The sequence below is a fragment of the Xenopus laevis genome, chromosome 4S, assembly GCF_017654675.1.
Source record: "Xenopus laevis strain J_2021 chromosome 4S, Xenopus_laevis_v10.1, whole genome shotgun sequence".
In the NCBI taxonomy this organism is placed as follows: Eukaryota; Metazoa; Chordata; class Amphibia; order Anura; family Pipidae; genus Xenopus; species Xenopus laevis.
The window spans coordinates 70,808,347-70,828,066 of NC_054378.1; the positions used below are offsets into that span (position 1 = coordinate 70,808,347).

Here is a 19,720-nt window from a genome sequence, read left to right on the forward strand (position 1 = left end):
TATGTTAGAAACAGGTTTTCTTTGCTTTTCTCTGGGTAAAGTAGGAATGCACCGGCTCTAGCATTTGCTCAGGATTCAGGGTGACGGGTTAGTGACCCTTTAATGAGATCACTGTATATATTACAGCAACTTTTTTTTAACCAGACTAAGTTGATGAGAGCTTTTTATTCGTTAAAACTATATAAGGAAAAATGTATACCCAAAAATAAAGAGACTTCAGAAGTCACTGCGCAGTTCAATGACCATACAATCGCAACATACAGTATATTGTTCTGTTATACAGAACTACAAGTCAAAGGTGACTTTGATCATCATTACATTTTGATTAAAAGCACCTGTTGGCTAAATAGAATATCCCCAACCAAAGGTGCTAATAGAGCCCGCACTTCGGTTGAGGGTAACCGTAGTTTTTTGGGTTTTTTTAATTGCTCTTTTGAAAAACAGATTTCAGTGCAGAATTCTGCTGTAGCTGAGGGTTTTGAAAAATAAAAAACCATGTATTCCTGTTACAGAACCCCTTTAAAGGACCAGTAACAAAAAAAATATTAAAAAATCAATTCTACCCACAATAATAATAGAACTACCCTGTATAAAGTTTATTAATATTAATGCTTTATTAAAAAAATACTGTTTGAAAACAGCTTCCAGTCTACTGAAAAATGGCGATAGGGTGACTCACTCTGTAGATCTGCACTTTCGGGATGCGAATCAAGTAAGCCTATAGGGGAACACTGCTGTGTTAAAGAGGATGCAAATCTTCAAAATTAAATGTAATATGCAGACAGCACTCCCGTGAGAATGTGCAACTTGCTTACATTTTCAAATGAGCTTTTTTTTTTTTAATTCATTTTTTTAAATACAAGCTTTAAAAGCCATTTTCACAACTCTTGCAAAGATCAAGGCTGCAGCACAAGTTTAATCCTTTACACAAGAGACTTCTCCAATTGAAAGCCTTCATGTATAGGGCACACAGCATCCTTCCACTTTCATGTCACGGTTTCAGGTAATGCATAGAATTCAGCACACCTACATCAGTTAAAGGTATCATGGGGGCTACTGGTATATACACTTCATGGACAAATACATTTCAGCACAGTTATGCTTAGTGCTCAATTAAGCATGAGCATTTGTAACATAAAAATAATAATTTGAACGGGCAGTTTTATCGTCACAAACTTTTTTTTTTTACTTGCCGTTTTTCACCATGTCAGTTTTAAAATCAAACCATCTCTCTCATGCTTCTCAATACCAGCTTAGTGCTTTTGCCGACTATCAGTGTAATTCCCTGCTGTTCAAATTGAAAATAAGTGTCACTGCCCTTAGGCACCTTAGGTCGGCCTTCCTCTGAAGAAGGGTGCCGCTGACTTACTCCACCCTGTGATTGGCAAAAGACAAAGTTTCGAGGAGGAACAGCCCAGCTTTAAGTGAAACTGTGTTTGCATATTGCCAATGCACTGCCTGACAGCCAATCAGTTCAACACTCCATATGTGAATCCCAGGCATGCACGATTGGTTAAAGCTGCTGCTGCTGTCCTCTGCTAAACTTTTTACTCACTTCCAATATCTGCATCTGTGTTTCATCCTGACATAGGGTAAGTGCAATCTTTACATTTTAATATAAGGGGAACAATAGATTTATGTAAAATGATTACAATGGGATTGTGTTTGTATTGCAAAGTTCTACCATTGTGGTAGCATTAAGTGCATTTTGTGCACTGTTCATGTCAAAGCACACTGACAGGTTAGGCAATTATCCCAGAGCAATAATGGTCTAACATTGGAATTCACTATAGAGAAGATTATCATTCAAATGAATGGACAGGCCATTATGAGCATTTCCACCCTTGCCAACCACCTCCAAAGCTGTAAATCAACCTGCATGCTTGTGCACAAATCATCTAAAAGTAGATTTGGATCTACCAGTAGATCTTTAGCTGGTGATCAGTAGATCTCAAGACACTGTGACCAAACAGCTTGACTAAATCATCCTCATATTTCATGCTTTTCATTACAGGGCAACCCTTTTGAAAAAAAAGAAATTAAAGTGGTTTAAAGGCGATACCTTTGTTGGCTAATAATGATTTCCTATTAGTGTGTCCAGTTTTTTTTATTGGTTATAGTAAAACGGCGGTGTGTATTTCTGAGTCTGAGAAAGAGAAATACACACCACAGATTCACTATAAACAATAAAAAAACTGGATACACCAAAAGGAAATCATTTCAATGGCCCTCATCACTCCATAAGGGCTAGTCCACACGAGGAGATTCCGGGAGATTTTGTCGCCTGGCCACTAATCGCCTCATCTTTTGAGCGACTATCTCCGCGAACTGCCTCATCAGTTTTCCCCATAGGCTACAATGAAAAGTCACCTGCGCTAATGCACACACGGCGATGCGTTTTCTATAGTCGCTCGAAGTTGCCTCACTGCAGACGACAAAATCATCTCCCCGAATCTCCTCGTGTGGCCTTACCCTTAAGGATTTAAGAATTTTGTTTAAGGGCAATTTTAAAACAGATAATGAAAGAAAAGTGTGGGAAAACAAATTAATGGAAACTTTCAATACTCTGAAAAAGGGACTAAACCCGGGCATTGGATTTATGGCTAATTATCTGGACTAAGAAAGGACTGCACCAGGTCAGAAATACCAACGTGTCTGGATATGGACTAAGAGATCATATGGAATTCCTTTGATTTTACACTCCAATAATTCAGCCCTAATTTATACTCGGCCTCTTTGACCCACATTATCTTGTACCTTATCTGCTTGTCTCTTGCAAATCCCCTCGTAAATGACTGACACCTTAAACATTGATATTCCTTTTAGTTGGTCATTTGACCTATGAGCTGAATGTTGTATATACCAGAGAACACCTTAGCTTTATTGTAATCATGTTCTAAAAACTTGCTATGATTATATGAGTTAGCCAATAAAGGTATCACCTTTATACCACTTTTATTTTATTTTTTTATTTCAAAAGGGTTGCCCTGTAACATTTTTACTGGCTAACACGGTAGAGCAACTTTACCTGCAATGCTTTTTATTCATATATGCCCTTATTGTACATTGATTCAGAGAATTTCCAATCTGGCTATGCCCATTTCCCCCCTGGGACTGAGATGCAGAAGGTGAGATTCCAAACATGTATTAGTGCATAAACATTCTAACAGCCATACATGCATGCTGCTTTGTTTGCCCAGTGTGCATCGAGTGTGCTCAATTTCCTAGAGAAATTGATGGATCTATGTACAATGTCATGAGGTTATCCAGTGGCAAATTTCAGCTCATCTGACTCTCATAGGAAATTCTGGGTATGATTGTTACGAGGCACACACTGTAGTTTAACTCAATCAGTGTGTGTGTGTGTGTGTACACACACACAAATATTTTAGCTCTAACTGTTATGATGACAAAAATGTCCTTTGGCAGAACCTGGTTCAGTGACCCTTATCATTCCAATCAAGAAAGGCAGTAATAATGCAGTAATTATAGAAGAAAATCAAAGTGTTTAGGCTTATTGGAACAGCTAATCTATTATCACTACTGTGTATATTCCTACTTCTGCAAAGTAGTAACAAATAAAATGAAAACGCATGTGATTGCATATCCTCAGCAGACATCAAACTCTGCATGCTACAAAAGCGGATGGCCTCTTTGTGAGCAGCTTTGTTCCTGATTTTTTTTTCTAAATGCCTGATTAAATCCCTTTGAATTTTGCATTGAGATTTATAAAAAAAAAAAAAAAAAAAAAAAAAAAAAAAGACTGTTTTAGGGATGAAAGAAACTGCATTTAAAGTTTTCAGCAGCTAGAGAAAGGCTTTGGAGTCTCTATCCAATGGTTCCTTGATCCTTCCCCATGGAAACACTGTATGCCAAATGATGAAATTTAGTTCTGGAAAGTTACACAAACTCTATTAGTCTGCTAAAAAAAATAATACAAATAAAGAATGTTTGTGTATATATTAATGACATTGTCTTATAGGGCACCTGTTGACAAAATATATAACCGCCAATCAAAGGTGCAGGCTAATAGAACTCTGGTTGGAGGTAAGAGTATTATTAATTTTTTTTTCTAAATGCCTACCACCAATGCTTAGGCCACCTGCACGGGCAGGGAGTTCCCAGTTTGAGCAGCCATGTTGGGGCACGCGCATAATGAGCAAATACCGGTAATTGCTCTATATGCGAATGTGTTCTGATGACATGGCTGCTCGCACTGAAAGCTCCCTCCTAGTGTGCGTGTCCTAGCACTGGTGGGGGACAATTTAAAAAAAAAAAACTAAAAACTACTGTTACCCCAGCCAGATTGTGGGCTGTATTAGCCTGCACCTTTGGTTGGGGATAATATATTTTGCCAACAGGTGCCCTTTAAGCAATTGCGATATACATATAAAACAAACACAAAGAGCCAGTAACAACTATAGACTAAAAAAATAATTATATTTAGTTTGGATCAAGTACAATGTATTGTTTTATTATTACAGGGAAAAAGTCAATATGTATTATTTTGATAAAATGGAGTCTATGGGAGATTTCCATAATTTGGAGCTTTCTGGAAAATGGGTTTCCAGATAATGGATCCCATACCTGCAAGACTATAAAATGTTAAAAACAACATTTAACAAACTGTAATTTTCTTCAATTGGTGATTAAATCAAAATATGCTATGGCTAAAAAAAAAAAGAATCTGAATGAGAAATACTATACAGTATAAATGATTAAATTAAGTTGATAAAATGTTATATTGTGTTCTGCACAAACTATGTTGCCAACATTTTATTTTGTAAGCTCCTTACAAAAAAATTGTATGCAGAACAGCAAGTGAATCTTAATGTAATAATACAGAATAATGAATTAAAAATGTGGATTCAAGATTTCTTCCCCAAGATTTCTTCCCCAATTTGTTGTATGCGACAACTCCTGTGTGTCGAAGAGCACGGCTTAAGCTGGTCATACGTGCCCAGATATGGTTGGGAAGTATGGCTGATGTCAACCATGCTACCTATCCATTTGGGCATGTATGCCATTAGAAGGGCCATTCTGACTGACATAATAATGTGAGACATGATGGAAAATTGTGGTTGGGTGACTTTCTGCTGTCCCAATCATTCAGTCAGTTTAAATAAAGAGAAAAATGCAATGGTGGTCATAAACATACATATGTGAGCACAAAAGAAAATGCTTGCACATATTCACATTGCCACAAAGTAGAAAGAACATAGGCCACAACTAAAGCCTTCTGCTTTGCCCAAAACAAGTAAAAGTCATCTTAATTGTGACTAATGTAACTGTTTAAGTATAACTGTTAGTATACGAACAGAATGAAATGCAGTCTTGTTAATAAAAAAAAAAAAAAAGTTTATCCAAAGGATCAGATCCTAATCCTTGCCCAATGGCTCTGCATAGAAAAGACTACACACTTTGTCAGTTTGTCTGATTTGTGACTTGTCTGCTACATGGATTTAACCTAATTCATTGTGAAAGCATTGGGGGTGGCTAAATTATAATCTGAAACATATTGACTGGAATGTGCTTTCTTTGAGAACACTGGATGTATGACCAATAAATGGTTTCCAAAGTATGCATTTGATACTCTTTATAAAAGTACAAAGTAAAAAATGTAGAGATGAGTGTTTCTTAGGCACCCCCAGTGACTAACATCACTAACCTTTAACCCTGGTCTGCAGGCAATAAAGCAGTGCATAGGGCTAGGCACACACACAGTATTGTACTTCTTGCTGGCTTACAGTACCTTTGGAGTAAGGAAACCAAGGGGGTAACCTGTAGGCAAGTACAGGTATAGGACTGGTTATCCAGAATGCTCGGGAGCTGGGGTTTTCCAGATAACGGATCTTTCTGTAATTTAGATCTTCATACCTTAAATCTACTAGAAAATCAAGTAAACATTAGATAAACCAAACAGGCTGGCTTTGCTTCTAAAAAGGATTAAGGGCACTTACATATGAGCATTTGAAGCTGCGCTCCCCTGCTTTCCGTTTTTATGCGTTCAGCCACAGGGGAGCGCAGGAGTAGACGCATTCAGTTTTTTCCATTGGGGCTGTACTCACACAGGTGCATGTAGGCGCCGAACGCAGGTTGAGACGCAACATGCTGCATTTTTCCTGCGTTTGGAGCCTACATGCGCCTGTGTGAGTACAGCCCCAATGGAAAAAACTGAATGCATCTACTCCTGCGCTCCCCTGCGGCTGAACGCATAAAAACGGTATGCAGGGGAGCGCAGCTTCAAATGCTCATCCGTTGGATCAAGTACAAGGTATTGTTTTTACTTTTTTTTAATTACAGAGAAAAACGGAAATCATTTTTAAAAATTTGGATTATTTGGAAAAAATGGACAGCCTTTCCATAATTCGGAGCTTTATGGATAACGGGTTTCCGGATAACAGATCCCATACCTGCACCAAGTCAGGTTTTTTTTTTAAAGAATGGCTACCAGGCTCAAGGATTTTAGTCACTGGGGGCTTCCCAAAAAAACTGTACCCCTCAGCCTATATTATATGAATGCAAAATTAATAGAGGTTCTGTAAAGCACAAGGGATGGATTAGCCCTACAGCTAAACACAAATCTGTGAACCATAACAATAACAGCCCAATGCAGCTGGCAGGAATTACAGCATGTGCCAGGGGAAAGTGTTTGTTCGTATGTATTTTATACAGACTTTTTTATGCTGACGCCTACTACCAAAGAATAATTCACAGAGAGGCTAAAATAGGAATTTGCTAGTGCCCTATTGATGGTTTTTATTAATCATAGGTAACTATAGCTAAAAACATGTACACAATGATTCTGTACAGCGCAGTGAAATACTATGGTGCTTTCCAATTCCTAATTTGCACTATTGTGTTAACCTTACCCTATTCTGACTTGTCTAGTTACAGCTATGTGACCTGACTGAATCCAGACCCCTGGATTATTTACAACCCACCATAATTACTTTTATTATCTCTACAAGTTATCTCTGTCTATCTGTAACTTTCTAATTTATTGCCCATAAACCCTTTTTCAATGATCTAACAGTATAGACGATGTGCCTTTCCAGCCTTTCATTTGTATTTTGACGAAGGGGCCTGTGGGTTTCCGAAAGCTTGCAATTGTTACTTATTCAGCTAGCCAATAAAAGCTATCACCAAACTTTACATATGGTGCTTTAGAAATACTTATAAATAATAAAACATGAATGATGTCTATAACATGTTATTTTGGTACATGGGTGGTAAAACAAATCATTTTATTAAACTTGTCAGGTATGCAAAGTGGGCCCTAAAGGACCATGAACTGCAGCCTCCATTTATATATCTATAGTCTCAGTCTTGGGACACAAAGATTACTAGGTGCCCCAGACTGGCCACATTTGATATAGCTAGCTCTGCTCCAAATCGATGGTAGCTGGCAGAAGAGACACATGAACATCATATAGAGAGACCCAGAGCACATTGGTTGTACTGTACGGTGGCACTTTCAGCACTTGCTTGTTTATAGTTGTGGTCATAGGCAGTTACAATTGCTTTCTCAAGCGAATGTCACTAGCGATACTGGCCCATTTGGCCACAACCACTGCCAAATGCTGCAGGGCATATTAAGAGACTTTCATGTTTGTGCTGTGTGAAAGTCTCTTGTCTGAAACACACCTCCTCTGATGAAGCGTGAAACGCGTCATGAGGAACTGGCCGACATGAGGTATGCAGACAGGTGGAAGACACTGCCTTATTGTATGTTATGATGCAATGCCTTTATTTTTATATTAAGTCTCACTTTTTTCTGCTTTGGTGATTTTGCACAATTAAATGTCTGAAGTGAGTTACTTTGCATGTTTCATTGGACTATTTGTCTGAAACACACACACACAGTTTTTACAAGTGAAGGTTAACATGACACAAATGTTCAGTTTATTCCTTTATCGGCCATTACCACTTTTTCAGTTATCAGTAGCAACATTACATTTAGAAAATGTCAAATCAGAGAGATATAAGAAGAGGCTGAACCTAAATACACTGAGGTTGTTACAACATTTGACTTGCACTAAACCACTCAGACTTTTTAATGCCGAAGTACAGTCAAATGGCCCTATCTGCTTGGATAGGTAAAAACAACTCACATTCAAACAAAAAAGGCAAATTCTCCTGGAAACAAAAGCCTACTGAACCACTCCTATTTTGATTTTGTCCAAATCAGATTATATTCATGGTCAGCACTTGTCTGTGAAATGAAAAATCACTTCCTAACCACTCTCCCGAAAAAGATCTTTGGTGCCATGGCCCCTTTGTACATGCATTGGATATTCAAGTGCATGCTCTGTGCAAAGCTTCCCTTTATGTTCAGTGTATACAACTCATCACAGAGGCATCCCAATCTTGCAACATGCTACAATTTTGGTTCTACGTATTATACGAGTAGAATCATACTCCAAACTCTCATTCAACAGAACTGAAGCAAATTGTAACAACGAAGACATAAAAACCCTATTTTCATATGGGCATATAATACCTACCGGTATATAAAACGTTTACATTAATAAACATTTGCCAAGATTAAACAAAGTATCTAATCATAAAAGGTAGCCAATAGAGGAAGTAACATTTTCCACAGTTACTATATCAACTTTTTAAATCCACAATCATAGCCTACCCTCTATCCCTTAGCCCGTTAAAAGGGGTTCATTTTTCACAAGACTGCAAGTGACACTGAGAAAATGGAGGTCATACTCCCTTATCCTGAGGAAGTGGCGAGAGCCATGAAACGCATTGAGTGAACAGCCCAATATTCAGTGTGGGGCATGCTTGTTTCTACTATCATTTTAAAATGCTGAAATAAAAGTTTATATTTTTAATTTTTCAACTTCCTGGATTCCTTGGTGCTGCACCTACAAACTTATCTCTACTCATTGGAAGCAACCGTTGGGATCTTCGGTTTTGTGACATGCACAGGTGAATCCTAGTACCTGGTAAGTGTTCCCACTATTTTTTGCAAGTTTGTGTCCCTTATCCTGGGCATTAATTAATTTACAAGAAGTGGAACTTGCTAACTTGTAACATGTTCCACCCCCTTGAAGAGCAGTAATACCAACAAATAAAAGCATTTTAAAGTAATTGAAATAAAAATTACTGTTGCTATGTATTGGTAAAAGTTACGTTTGCTTTAGAAAGACTTTATAGTTTACTATTATAATGAAATGTAAGTTATACAAACATGGTGCAGCAATCCTCCATCCCTATAGACTGATAGACTGAAAAAAAAAAAAAAAAGGCAATTATACAGTATTCTCTTCTTGGGTGAAATAAGCTTCATTATGTTATGTCTACCAGTGTCTTCATCTCCAGAGCGTCACCATAGCCAGCTTCTATCTGTGCATCTATCCCTTCCAGCCTTTTCAGTCCAGTAGCCATCCTGACACTATTCCATGCCACACACATCCTTGCCTTCTGTGATAGGATGAAATGCAGTTCATCCACAGCACAAAAGCTTAATGGTGATCTCTATGAAAAAAACTGTATTTTACACAGTGAAAAAGAAGCTAATTCCAAGCAATTTAAATAAGAATTCAAAAATGTTAAATGATTTTTAAAGTTATTTCTAAAAGCAGATGCTATTGAAAATCAATGTGCATTTATCCCTTTTTGGTCAGTGGTCTTAAAACAACATTACTGATGTCATATCTCTTTCAATGAGCTGGCTTCAGGCTACCTTGTTTCAGGAGCCAGTGCCAAGAGTGCAGAGAATACAATCAATCGCTGCTTTCAATAGAAAAGCATTAAACTAATTAGAAATTACTGAGAATCTGACTGTTTGTTGAAAAGTTGCTTAGAAATACATGTATTTCTTTATGGGGAAAAAAAACACCACAGTTTGAGGATGGAGGACCACTTAAGGCCCCCTCAGTGTCACCTTTCCTTCACCTCATGAGTCAGTCTGTGCTCTTATCTGCTCTGTCAACAGAAGCCATGATTCTCTTGCGGCCACCCAGACTCATACTGGTCTTTTAGAGCAGCCAGCAAGTCACACAGTACTACCATTAGGACACCGTACTAGCATTAGGACTACCATTAGGACACCGTACTAGCATTAGGACTACCATTAGGACACCGTACTAGCATTAGGACACCGTACTAGCATTAGGACACCGTACTAGCATTAGGACACCGTACTAGCATTAGGACACCGTACTAGCATTAGGACACCGTACTAGCATTAGGACACCGTACTAGCATTAGGACACCGTACTAGCATTAGGACACCGTACTAGCATTAGGACACCGTACTAGCATTAGGACACCGTACTAGCATTAGGACACCGTAACTAGCATTAGGACACCGTACTAGCATTAGGGACACCGTACTAGCATTAGGACACCGTACTAGCATTAGGACACCGTACTAGCATTAGGACACCGTACTAGCATTAGGACACCGTACTAGCATTAGGACACCGTACTAGCATTAGGACACCGTACTAGCATTAGGACACCGTACTAGCATTAGGACACCGTACTAGCATTAGGACACCGTACTAGCATTAGGACACAGTACTAGCATTAGGACACAGTACTACCATTAGTACTACCATTAGGACACGGTACTATAATTAGGACACAGTACTACAATTAGGACACAGTACTACAATTAGGACACAGTACTAGCATTAGTACTACCATTAGGACACAGTACTACAATTAGGACACCAGTACTACAATTAGGACACAGTACTACAATTAGGACACAGTACTAGCATTAGTGCTACCATTAGGACACAGTAGTAGCATTAGTACTACCATTAGGACACAGTAGTAGCATTAGTACTAGCATTAGGACACAAGTAGTAGCATTAGTACTACCATTAGGACACAGTAGTAGCATTAGTACTAGCATTAGGACACCGTCACACAGGGGTCCTAGTCACAGTTCAAATAAATGCTTGAGAGTGCAGGCGGCACATTCCTGCTGCCCATAGTGGGTGACTGGTGCAGTAATGGAAGCGTCAGGCCGCACGTCCCCTGGCCAGCCCGGCCGTACTCACCAACTTGCAGCACATTCTCCACACAGCCGCTCTCCAGGAGCCGGATTCCGCGGCGAAAGGGCAACCCCTCTCCTCCAGCCCCGGGAGTTCCAGCGTTTACAAGTCCATTTATAGCGGAGCTTTGTCCGCTCACCCCCGAGCTCCCCAAGGTTCCCCCAGACGCGTTCCCCGAGCCAACAGGGCCCTGCTCCTCGGCCCTATACTGGAAGGAAGAGTACATGCAGATTTCCCGTTCGTTTCTGGGGAATGACCAATACACTATGCGGCGCTGCACCGGCTCTGGGATGCGCTCGAAGCGCTCCTCCACCCGTTCGAAGGCCCATTTCTCCGCCACAGCCTTGGCTGCACAGTCCAGCAGCGACTCCGGCTCATATTGAGGGTACTGTTGGGGTCGACCAACTCCTGATGTGCCCCGGTGCTGCTGAGCAGCATGGGAAGGCGGATTAGCCCGTGAACAGAGGCGTTTGGCCGGAGGTGGCGGTAGCGATGGCGGAGCACCCTCGCCCTCACCCTCCGCCATGTCCGCTCAGCGTTCTATTACTAACTAGCAGAGCAGCTCGGACGGATAAGCGCGCACACCGCGCACAGTAACATGGGTGTGTGGTGCAGTCGCGGCGGCGCGCACAGACGCTCATTGGCCAAAAGCTAACAGGAAGCTGTGGCATTCGATTGGACGCTTACCATAAAGCGAAATAAAGAATGTTAAGTGTGGGTTCCAGTCAGGGCTGCAAGTGCAGGAAATATAAACTATCAAACTATTATGGTGGGTCACGGCTAGCAAAGGACTGGGTGTTAGTTAACAAAAAAAGCAATAACGCTTATTAATTCTGTTAAAAACAGCTGTGATCAACCAGGGTTGTAACTAGACAGGAAGCGGACGCTGCGACCCCTGAGGGGCTCAAAACACGTAGGAGCCCAGGCAGCAGTGGGACACTGACCAATTAACAGTTTCACACTTACACTACATGTTTATGAAAGATGATATATTCATAAAGGATAGGGTAACCCTGAAATGGTTTTGCTGTGGGGCTCAATAACTTCTAGTTATGTTCTAATTGTGACATGGCAGATTAAAGAACAAGAAGTCATATTCACTGGGAGTGTCAATAAAGCTGGCCATAGACGTGCACATTTACCTTCATATCTGATGAACGATCGGTGCCATCTCCCGACCTTCCACTTACAGATCAGCCAATGTTCTGCCCCTGACAGCAATCGTATGAAAGTTATGTCCGACAAAAGCTGGTGACAGTCACCCACTATATCGGCAATTAGTGTTGCCACCCGGCAGGTATTTTACCGGCCTAGCCGGTAAAACACCAGCTAAGGCTGGGGCCGGTATTACAAATTTACTGGCAATGTAGCTGCTGGTAAATTTGTAATACACCTAAAAAAAAGCCCGTGGCCTGCCCCCAGCCTGCCCCAAACTTACCTTTTTTCCTGGGCTTCTTCCCAAATTCGTGTGTTTGGCTCCTCCCCCTTTGACATCACGACCGGTCAGCCAATAGCGCGTCACAGCCCCATCCTTTTAACTCCGCCCCCTCCACCTGCCAGTAAAGATTATTTTAAAAGGTGGCAACCCTATCGGCAATACATGCAGAGATATTATCAGTAGCCGACAGAAATGGTCTAACCTGTCCAATCATCTGAATGACCGATCGCCATGGCATGAAAAATGTCGGGACACTCCACACACGACCTGAAAATCGTACAAAACGGAGATTCGTACGATCAAATCTTTGCGTCTATGGCCAGCTTTAGTCGCACATCCCACTCCTTAAGGGACACCATTTGAAGCTTTGGACCCTGGGCCAGTGCTCTCCTCTTTGGTAATTGTACAGACCCAGGCAGGACTGGGATTCAAAACAGGCTATGCTATTCCACATACACAGAGGCCCAAACAGCTCTCACAGAGTGAATAAATAGTGATTGTCTATGGCATCTTACAGCAGCCCCTTTGGGATTTGTGATCCAGGTAGCAGGGTGTTCACTAATACATAGAGTACTTGCTCAAGTAATGGATAAGAAACCATCATGAGACTGAGTAAAATTGAAGTCAGCCACACATGCCAAGATAAGGGAGGCAAGGTAAAAAATGTTGGTTGTGCAGCCTAGTGATATAATTATTATTAACATGTATTTATTTAAAATGCCCAAATATTTATCAGTGTTGTACAATAATTGGGTGTATACATTAAACATTCAGCAAAATAACACACAAAGCTACCACTAACCCATGCAAGAGGTAAATAGGGCCCTGCCCAAAAGACACAGATTGTTTTTTTTTCCTATTAATAACATCGGGATCAATTATCTTTTTTTAAATAGTCAGCTCCATCCAGCCAATGCTTTATTGCCAACCAGAAAAGAAAGTAAGGGTTATGAGATAGCATATTCAGAATTTTTTTTTTTTATGTCATAGAGCTATTTCAACATTGTGTCAAATTCTCTATAATTTTTTAGATTCTTTGTTCAATATTTCTTCCATACACAATTACAAACTCTCTCTTGTTCTTCAATGTGTTTTTTTGAATTCCATTAAGATTCCATTAATATTATTCCAGGATGTTGTTGATGTTATGTGAATGTTACCATGGTAAATGTCAAACATATTGTTTGACCTTAGAGAAATTAGCAGTGGATCTTACTTTTTGGATGAATATCTAGTTAATCTTGGATTCTTGATTCAAATAGGACATATTGCTTAATCCACAATTTATTATTAAGGTCCACTTCCAATGGCTTCCTCTCTTGGCTGTCCCTCCTGAAGAGACGGTAGTCATTTTCTCGAGCGAATCTATATTTCTATATTAAACCTTTTCTGTTATATTTTCTGTTCAAATTTTAAAGGGTCACTAACACCAGGAAATGTAAATAACCAAAATACATAGATATTCATGGTCTCTGCATTATTTCTATAAACAAGACCAGATTTTAAAAGAGGGGCCCCTGGAAATCAAGTATATATATATATAAATGTGCTTATTTTCCATTTTCCCCTTCCCAAAGGTATACTTGTGACCCAGTGGCCCATGGAAAACACCCTCTTTACCCTACCCGTTTTTGCAGAGATTTTGGGAGCATGCAATGAATATGTATTACATATAAGGGGCTGAACCCAAGCAGAGCTGATAGCAAACAAATTGCAGTAAAAAGGACTTCTGCTGCAAAGAAATTGTTTTTATACATATATATATATATATATATATATATATATATATATATATATATATATGTATGTTTTCGTTTTGTGATCCTTTAATATTATCTATATTTTAATGCAACTTTTACAGTGTCAATTTGTATTTTCCTTTGCCTTTGCCCTCATTCCTGCTGAGTACACAAGGGGCATATTTCTAATGATATGCATCAAGAGAGACCTTGTGTGACCCTGCTGTTATCATATTATCATTTTCTACTCCTACTCCCCAAGCAAGGCATTAAAGGAAAAACAGAGCTAGATTAATATTTCCCTTAATTGTACAATATTCAGATTTGTTTTACCTTTACGTAAATCACTGGTTAAAATCAATGTACAGTATATTTTTAACTGGTTGTACTACTACTTTTAATTGTTATGTATGTTTTTCCCTAAGCCGTTATGTTCATATTTCAGCTTGATTCTCAATGCTTTCCCTTTGCACATATATTATCCATATGTGTCTGGGTTACATTGCAACCCCACCAAATAATTTCAAATTGTATTTATTTATGTATTTATTAATATAGCACAAATGTACACGAGTCCTTCTCAACTCATATTTTAATTTTCTTCCAAGTTACTGCTCTTTTATTATACACTTTCTAACTTGTATCTCTCCCTTTGATCTCTCTGCTTACACTTCTTTTTTATTATCCTTTATTCTTTATTATCCATTCTCACATTCTTTTTTCTGGTATCCCATTGTATTCACCTCTTATTTTCATATAATACTGTGTCACTAATTTAAGCTTCCCCTTTACTCACACATCTCTGCTCTGTTCATTTATTTCTCGCCATCTGCCCCCAACTACCCTTATCTCTGCTTTTCCACTGAAAAAAGACTGCAAAGCAGGAAGATGCTAAAAGCTTCAGTGATATTAGGTCTGGTGCCAAATACATATGTATAACTCCTGTCTCCTGATGCTGTGAGAATGTGTGACTGCATTTTGGAAGATGGTCCAGTTTAAAGTTTGTATTTCTGTGCTCTTCTTCCACACCAATACCCATGTATCATTAAATGTTAGTAATGGAGTAATTGAATATGCTGAACTGCCAATATATGGATGGAGAGTTTAGGGAAATCGGGCATATGCCAATTTGGCAAAAAATAAGCAGTGCCACGTGCATGTAAAAAAGTTGTTGTTGAAAGATAAAAACACCTATGGTCTCTCTCTTTTTCCTTCTCTCACAGACTACTGGCTTAGGATGCTCTCATCATTAAACCAGGTACCCTGGTGCTATCAATACATTTAAAATTTCAATAATGCAAAATAAAGTAGAAAATTTGAAGCACTTCTCAGGAATTGTAGACAGAGAATCACAAATAGGCACTTTACCTCTGACTTTGTACAGAGAATCACAAATATAATACCCCCCAAAAAGTAAAATTTTGTGTGATATTAAATTATCCCCCAAGTAATGTCATCTCCAGTATATCACACTGTAACTGTAACATATATAATACAAAAAGCATGTGACCAAACCAGAGAATCTGTGCTATTTGGACACAGAAAAATAGTACAATATGGGTCAGTTTGGACTAATCAACAATTAACAAGATACTCTGTCCTGGCAGTGTTTGTAGTATAATACTTAATTTCTCTTTTGCCAAATTTGGAATTTACGAATGTAACACCATATATTCAATATTGACTGAATACACGACTCTACTTCCACCCCTTGCCCCACATGGGCATATGTTTTGAGCAAAACAAAGTAAACCAAACAATGCATTATGCATACAAACAGTAAAGGGGCAAATAATCGGCATCTGCTAGTGGTGCCCATTCTCCAAACAATGAAAGATTGCTCTTTTCCAGATAGCTAATATCCTTCCATACAACTGATAATCCCCCAACCCAAGGGACAGCCTCAGGGATTCCCACTGACCTGTAACCTTTGGTGAACTCTACCATATCTAAATGAACCTCAGGATTGATCCTAATTACATGTGACAGAATGGTGTCCCCTCCAAGGAACAGGAAAATGTATTTAGTGTCAATATTGTTATCTCTTCGCTCGCAACCACCTTGCACTTTCATTGTGTCAATGTACATATTTAAGCAATGATAACCTCCTGTGTATGAAATTATTTCATAATAGTTCGAATTCTTTAATGAAATACAAATGCTTTAAGTGTAATGGCTGCACTGCCACACCAGGATGATTCTCCACAGGCCAAGAATCAGCCTTGTGTGGCCACAGTCTACACTTCTGTCCTTGTCATTGTTATACAGCTAACTCAGGAAGTTTGCACAACTGGTGTGATGATTATCATTACTTTTGTATTCTGGTCTTATAGCTGACCTGTAACTGTCATCAGAGTGTCTGAATGGTATGCCTCTAACCTGCTATCATCACATCCCCAGTACAAAGGCTTTGTATCGAGTTACAAGTCAATGACAATTATTTGAAAAAGTTTGGCGTCCTTGGCAGATATATACCCTAATGGATAATGCCTGATAATGTAACTAGAGTGAATAATAATGCAGACTATTGGACAGATGGTTTAACATTATATAGATTTCTTTTTTCCATAACATTTGAAATCTGCTTGTTTTCCTTGTTCTTTTTTAGCAATGTTTTGCTGTTATTTTCTATTTCTACTTTTTTCCATTTTCATTTTGTTAACAAATGGCCTTTGTTATACTTTGTTACACCCGTTATACTTTGTTGTCACCCTATTCCTTACCATTTTCCTTTTTTCTAGGGTACTACATTTTCACAATTTACAGAACATATTGTTTACCTTGCCTATGTTCTTAAACTTGATTGTATTTCTTGTGCTCGAAAAACTTTGTTACTAGCAATCTGAATTAAAAAAACATGTACAGGAATTTTCACGCTACAGGGGGAAAATAGCTTCAATCATCTCAAAGCAAAGTATTTCTGTTTTAGTTTATCAAATTTTGAAATACTACTTTTATTTAAGTGGTATTTCAAACCTCCTTTATCAAATATGAAACTTGCTTTTATCCATTGCTTCTTGGGGTCATGGTTGCCTGGTTACTCCAAGAATTTCCATTACTCAAGTGTGCCTTGCCGAAGCCAACAAGATCTCTTGACTGACTACCATATGGACAGCAAGAAATGAAATTATTTGAGGTTGAATTTGATCATTGATTTAAAAAACTCAGTGGAGCACAGATTAATGAAAATCCCAGGAGCGTAACTACAGAGGAAGCAGACCCTGCAGATACAGGAGGGTTAGGGACCCCATGAGGCCCTAATCTATATACAATTTCAATATACTGTAGATTGGCAAAACTGGTCAACTTCTAGTCATTTTGGGGGCCTGAGAAATAATTTGCTGCGGGGCCTAGTAATATCTAACTTCAATAAATATAACTAAATATCTTAGTCCACTGGAAAAGTCCCTAGAGGATCATCTTTCTCAGCCATTGCAAAAGTTGAAATTGATTTATTTGTGCATAGCATTGATCTGATGTGCAAAACAAAATCAACACAAAGGGGAAATGTAATTTAAATTTGCACAGAGCAAAACTATGCAAATAAAAATTTGTCTGTTGATATGTAATGTTCTCCATTAGGCTTTAATTGCATTGCGATCCTTTAACACCTGCTCTGGAGTTTCATTAAATATTTTGACGCAAAAAATGGTTTGCGATTGCGAATTTTTATTACATACACCGTGAAAAGCAATTTGGTCGCAGGCTTTGCGAGGAAGTCGTTGAGGTCTTTAATCAGTTAAAAAAGATGTTTGCGGACGTTTTTTGCGCTAACCTCCTTGAATATTTCTTGCAGTGCTAATTAACAGAGGAGGCCAAATGCTACAGGGACCTGACACCATGTCAAAAAATACATTACCATTCATATTTGATATCCTCTCATTGTTATTATCAGTGTCGGACTGGCCCGGCGGGCCAGTCCGACCCTTAATGGGCCCCCGCCGGGCCAGACGCCTCTCCCGACAAGTTTGTTTGAAAAAAAAAAAAGATTTCTATAAGCGCCGCTCCATCTGCGCATGCGCGCAGCGGCATTCATACAGATCCCTGAGCGGCGCCTTTCAAGCAGGAGCGTCGAGCCGCGCCGTCACGCAGGCGCGCAGTGCGCATCACAGTAGGGGGGTGGGGGGGTCAGGGGGCCCTGGACAGTAGTCCCGGTGGGCCCCTGGCCCCCCAGTCCGACCCTGGTTATTATTAAGTAAAGATCAGTGTTTGTAGTAATAGGGTAAGACTATTACAATGTCCCCTCTTCCTTCTCAATCTCTGCTTTGAGATATGATTGCCTTGCACACTTAACATATACATATATATATATATTTTCCCCAAAATCCCAGCACTCACGATAAGTAGTCGTCACATTGCCTGGGTGCACGTCTCATAAAAAGCTGCAAACAATCTCCACCGAAGAGGCCGCACTGCTCAGGACTTTTTAGCCGATCAGTCCAATCACTGGAAACACTCAACCTATGGGGAAAGGAACTCGCAAGATGATACATTGTCAGATCTAGGCTTACCTCCTCTCTGTAGTGATCACCATAATCGTCCGTATAAATACCCACACCACTGTGTATACCCTCAGTCGGCAAAATCATGAGCTCCGTGTCGTGTCTATACCACCGTACCCAGACACACCCCCTGTGATGTGCTCGCACCAAAGGCGCCGTCACCGTCTGTTTGTATTGAGAACGATCGTCTAAGTTTTCCGAGGCGCTGTCACAGCAACCCTCCTGTCAGTTCATTCAGTATAGCGTATTGGCAGCGCACTCATTATGCATCAGTCAAATCCGTGTTAGTGATAGGTCTACCATAACCGTCCGTGATCACTAAAAACATCAAGATAGTGTATCCGTGAATACTTAAAAATATCAAAAACAGGAAATCAGTACCACACGTATAAAGTGTAAAAATTTTTTAGATAATGGAAAAAGGAGTAAAACTTTCTTGCCCCAGTGTCCACAGATATTTAGTGCCAACCATTAGATATTGGATGGCTCACCTACAAAAACGCTACAGTGCCATTGAAACCCTTCAACTAGGTATATCTCTGTAGTTATGGACAAATTGCACCCGCCTCTAAAACCTATTTAAAAAAGGGTACTACTGTACCACCCTCATACATGTCTACATAGAACAGCACCTATAACCCTCCCAAAATTAAAAACAACAGCCCTGTTAACCATGTTACTAAAGTTCTCTAAAATAGCTAGAAATTCATCTAAAATACTATCCATTAATTATAGGAATGAGATAAATTAGCAAATAGTCTATGAATACCGATATACACTATTCACTGAAATTGAGAAACTTTTCTGCCCTATCTGTAAACCAATTCTAATCACATAGTATCTCAACATATTATACAAAGCCCTCCTTAGTAGAAAGGTGCATAGGACACCATCTCGTTCAATCCACCCGGGCTGATCGTATTCAGCCTATGAATCCATCTTAGTTCGGCTTGCAACAATAGCTTCTCTCGGTCTCCGCCTCTAATCGGTGTAGGAACGTGATCAATGATCATGCAA

At 39.4% G+C, this 19,720-nt stretch overlaps 1 protein-coding gene across 2 annotated transcripts in view; it reads right to left on the reverse strand.

Moving 5' to 3' along the window:
* The window catches only part of LOC108715559 (zinc finger SWIM domain-containing protein 5), a 48,378-nt gene extending 36,764 nt beyond the window's left edge, over window positions 1–11,614 (reverse strand). Inside the window, exon 1 of one of the 2 annotated variants that reach the window (XM_018260835.2) lies at window positions 11,031–11,614. In XM_018260835.2, coding sequence (XP_018116324.1) covers window positions 11,031–11,550 — 520 coding nt within the window. In that variant the 5' untranslated portion in view covers window positions 11,551–11,614. The remainder of the gene's footprint in view (window positions 1–11,030) is intronic. The other variant, XM_018260836.2, reaches the window with a different exon arrangement.
* Window positions 11,615–19,720: the final 8,106 nt, after the last annotated feature.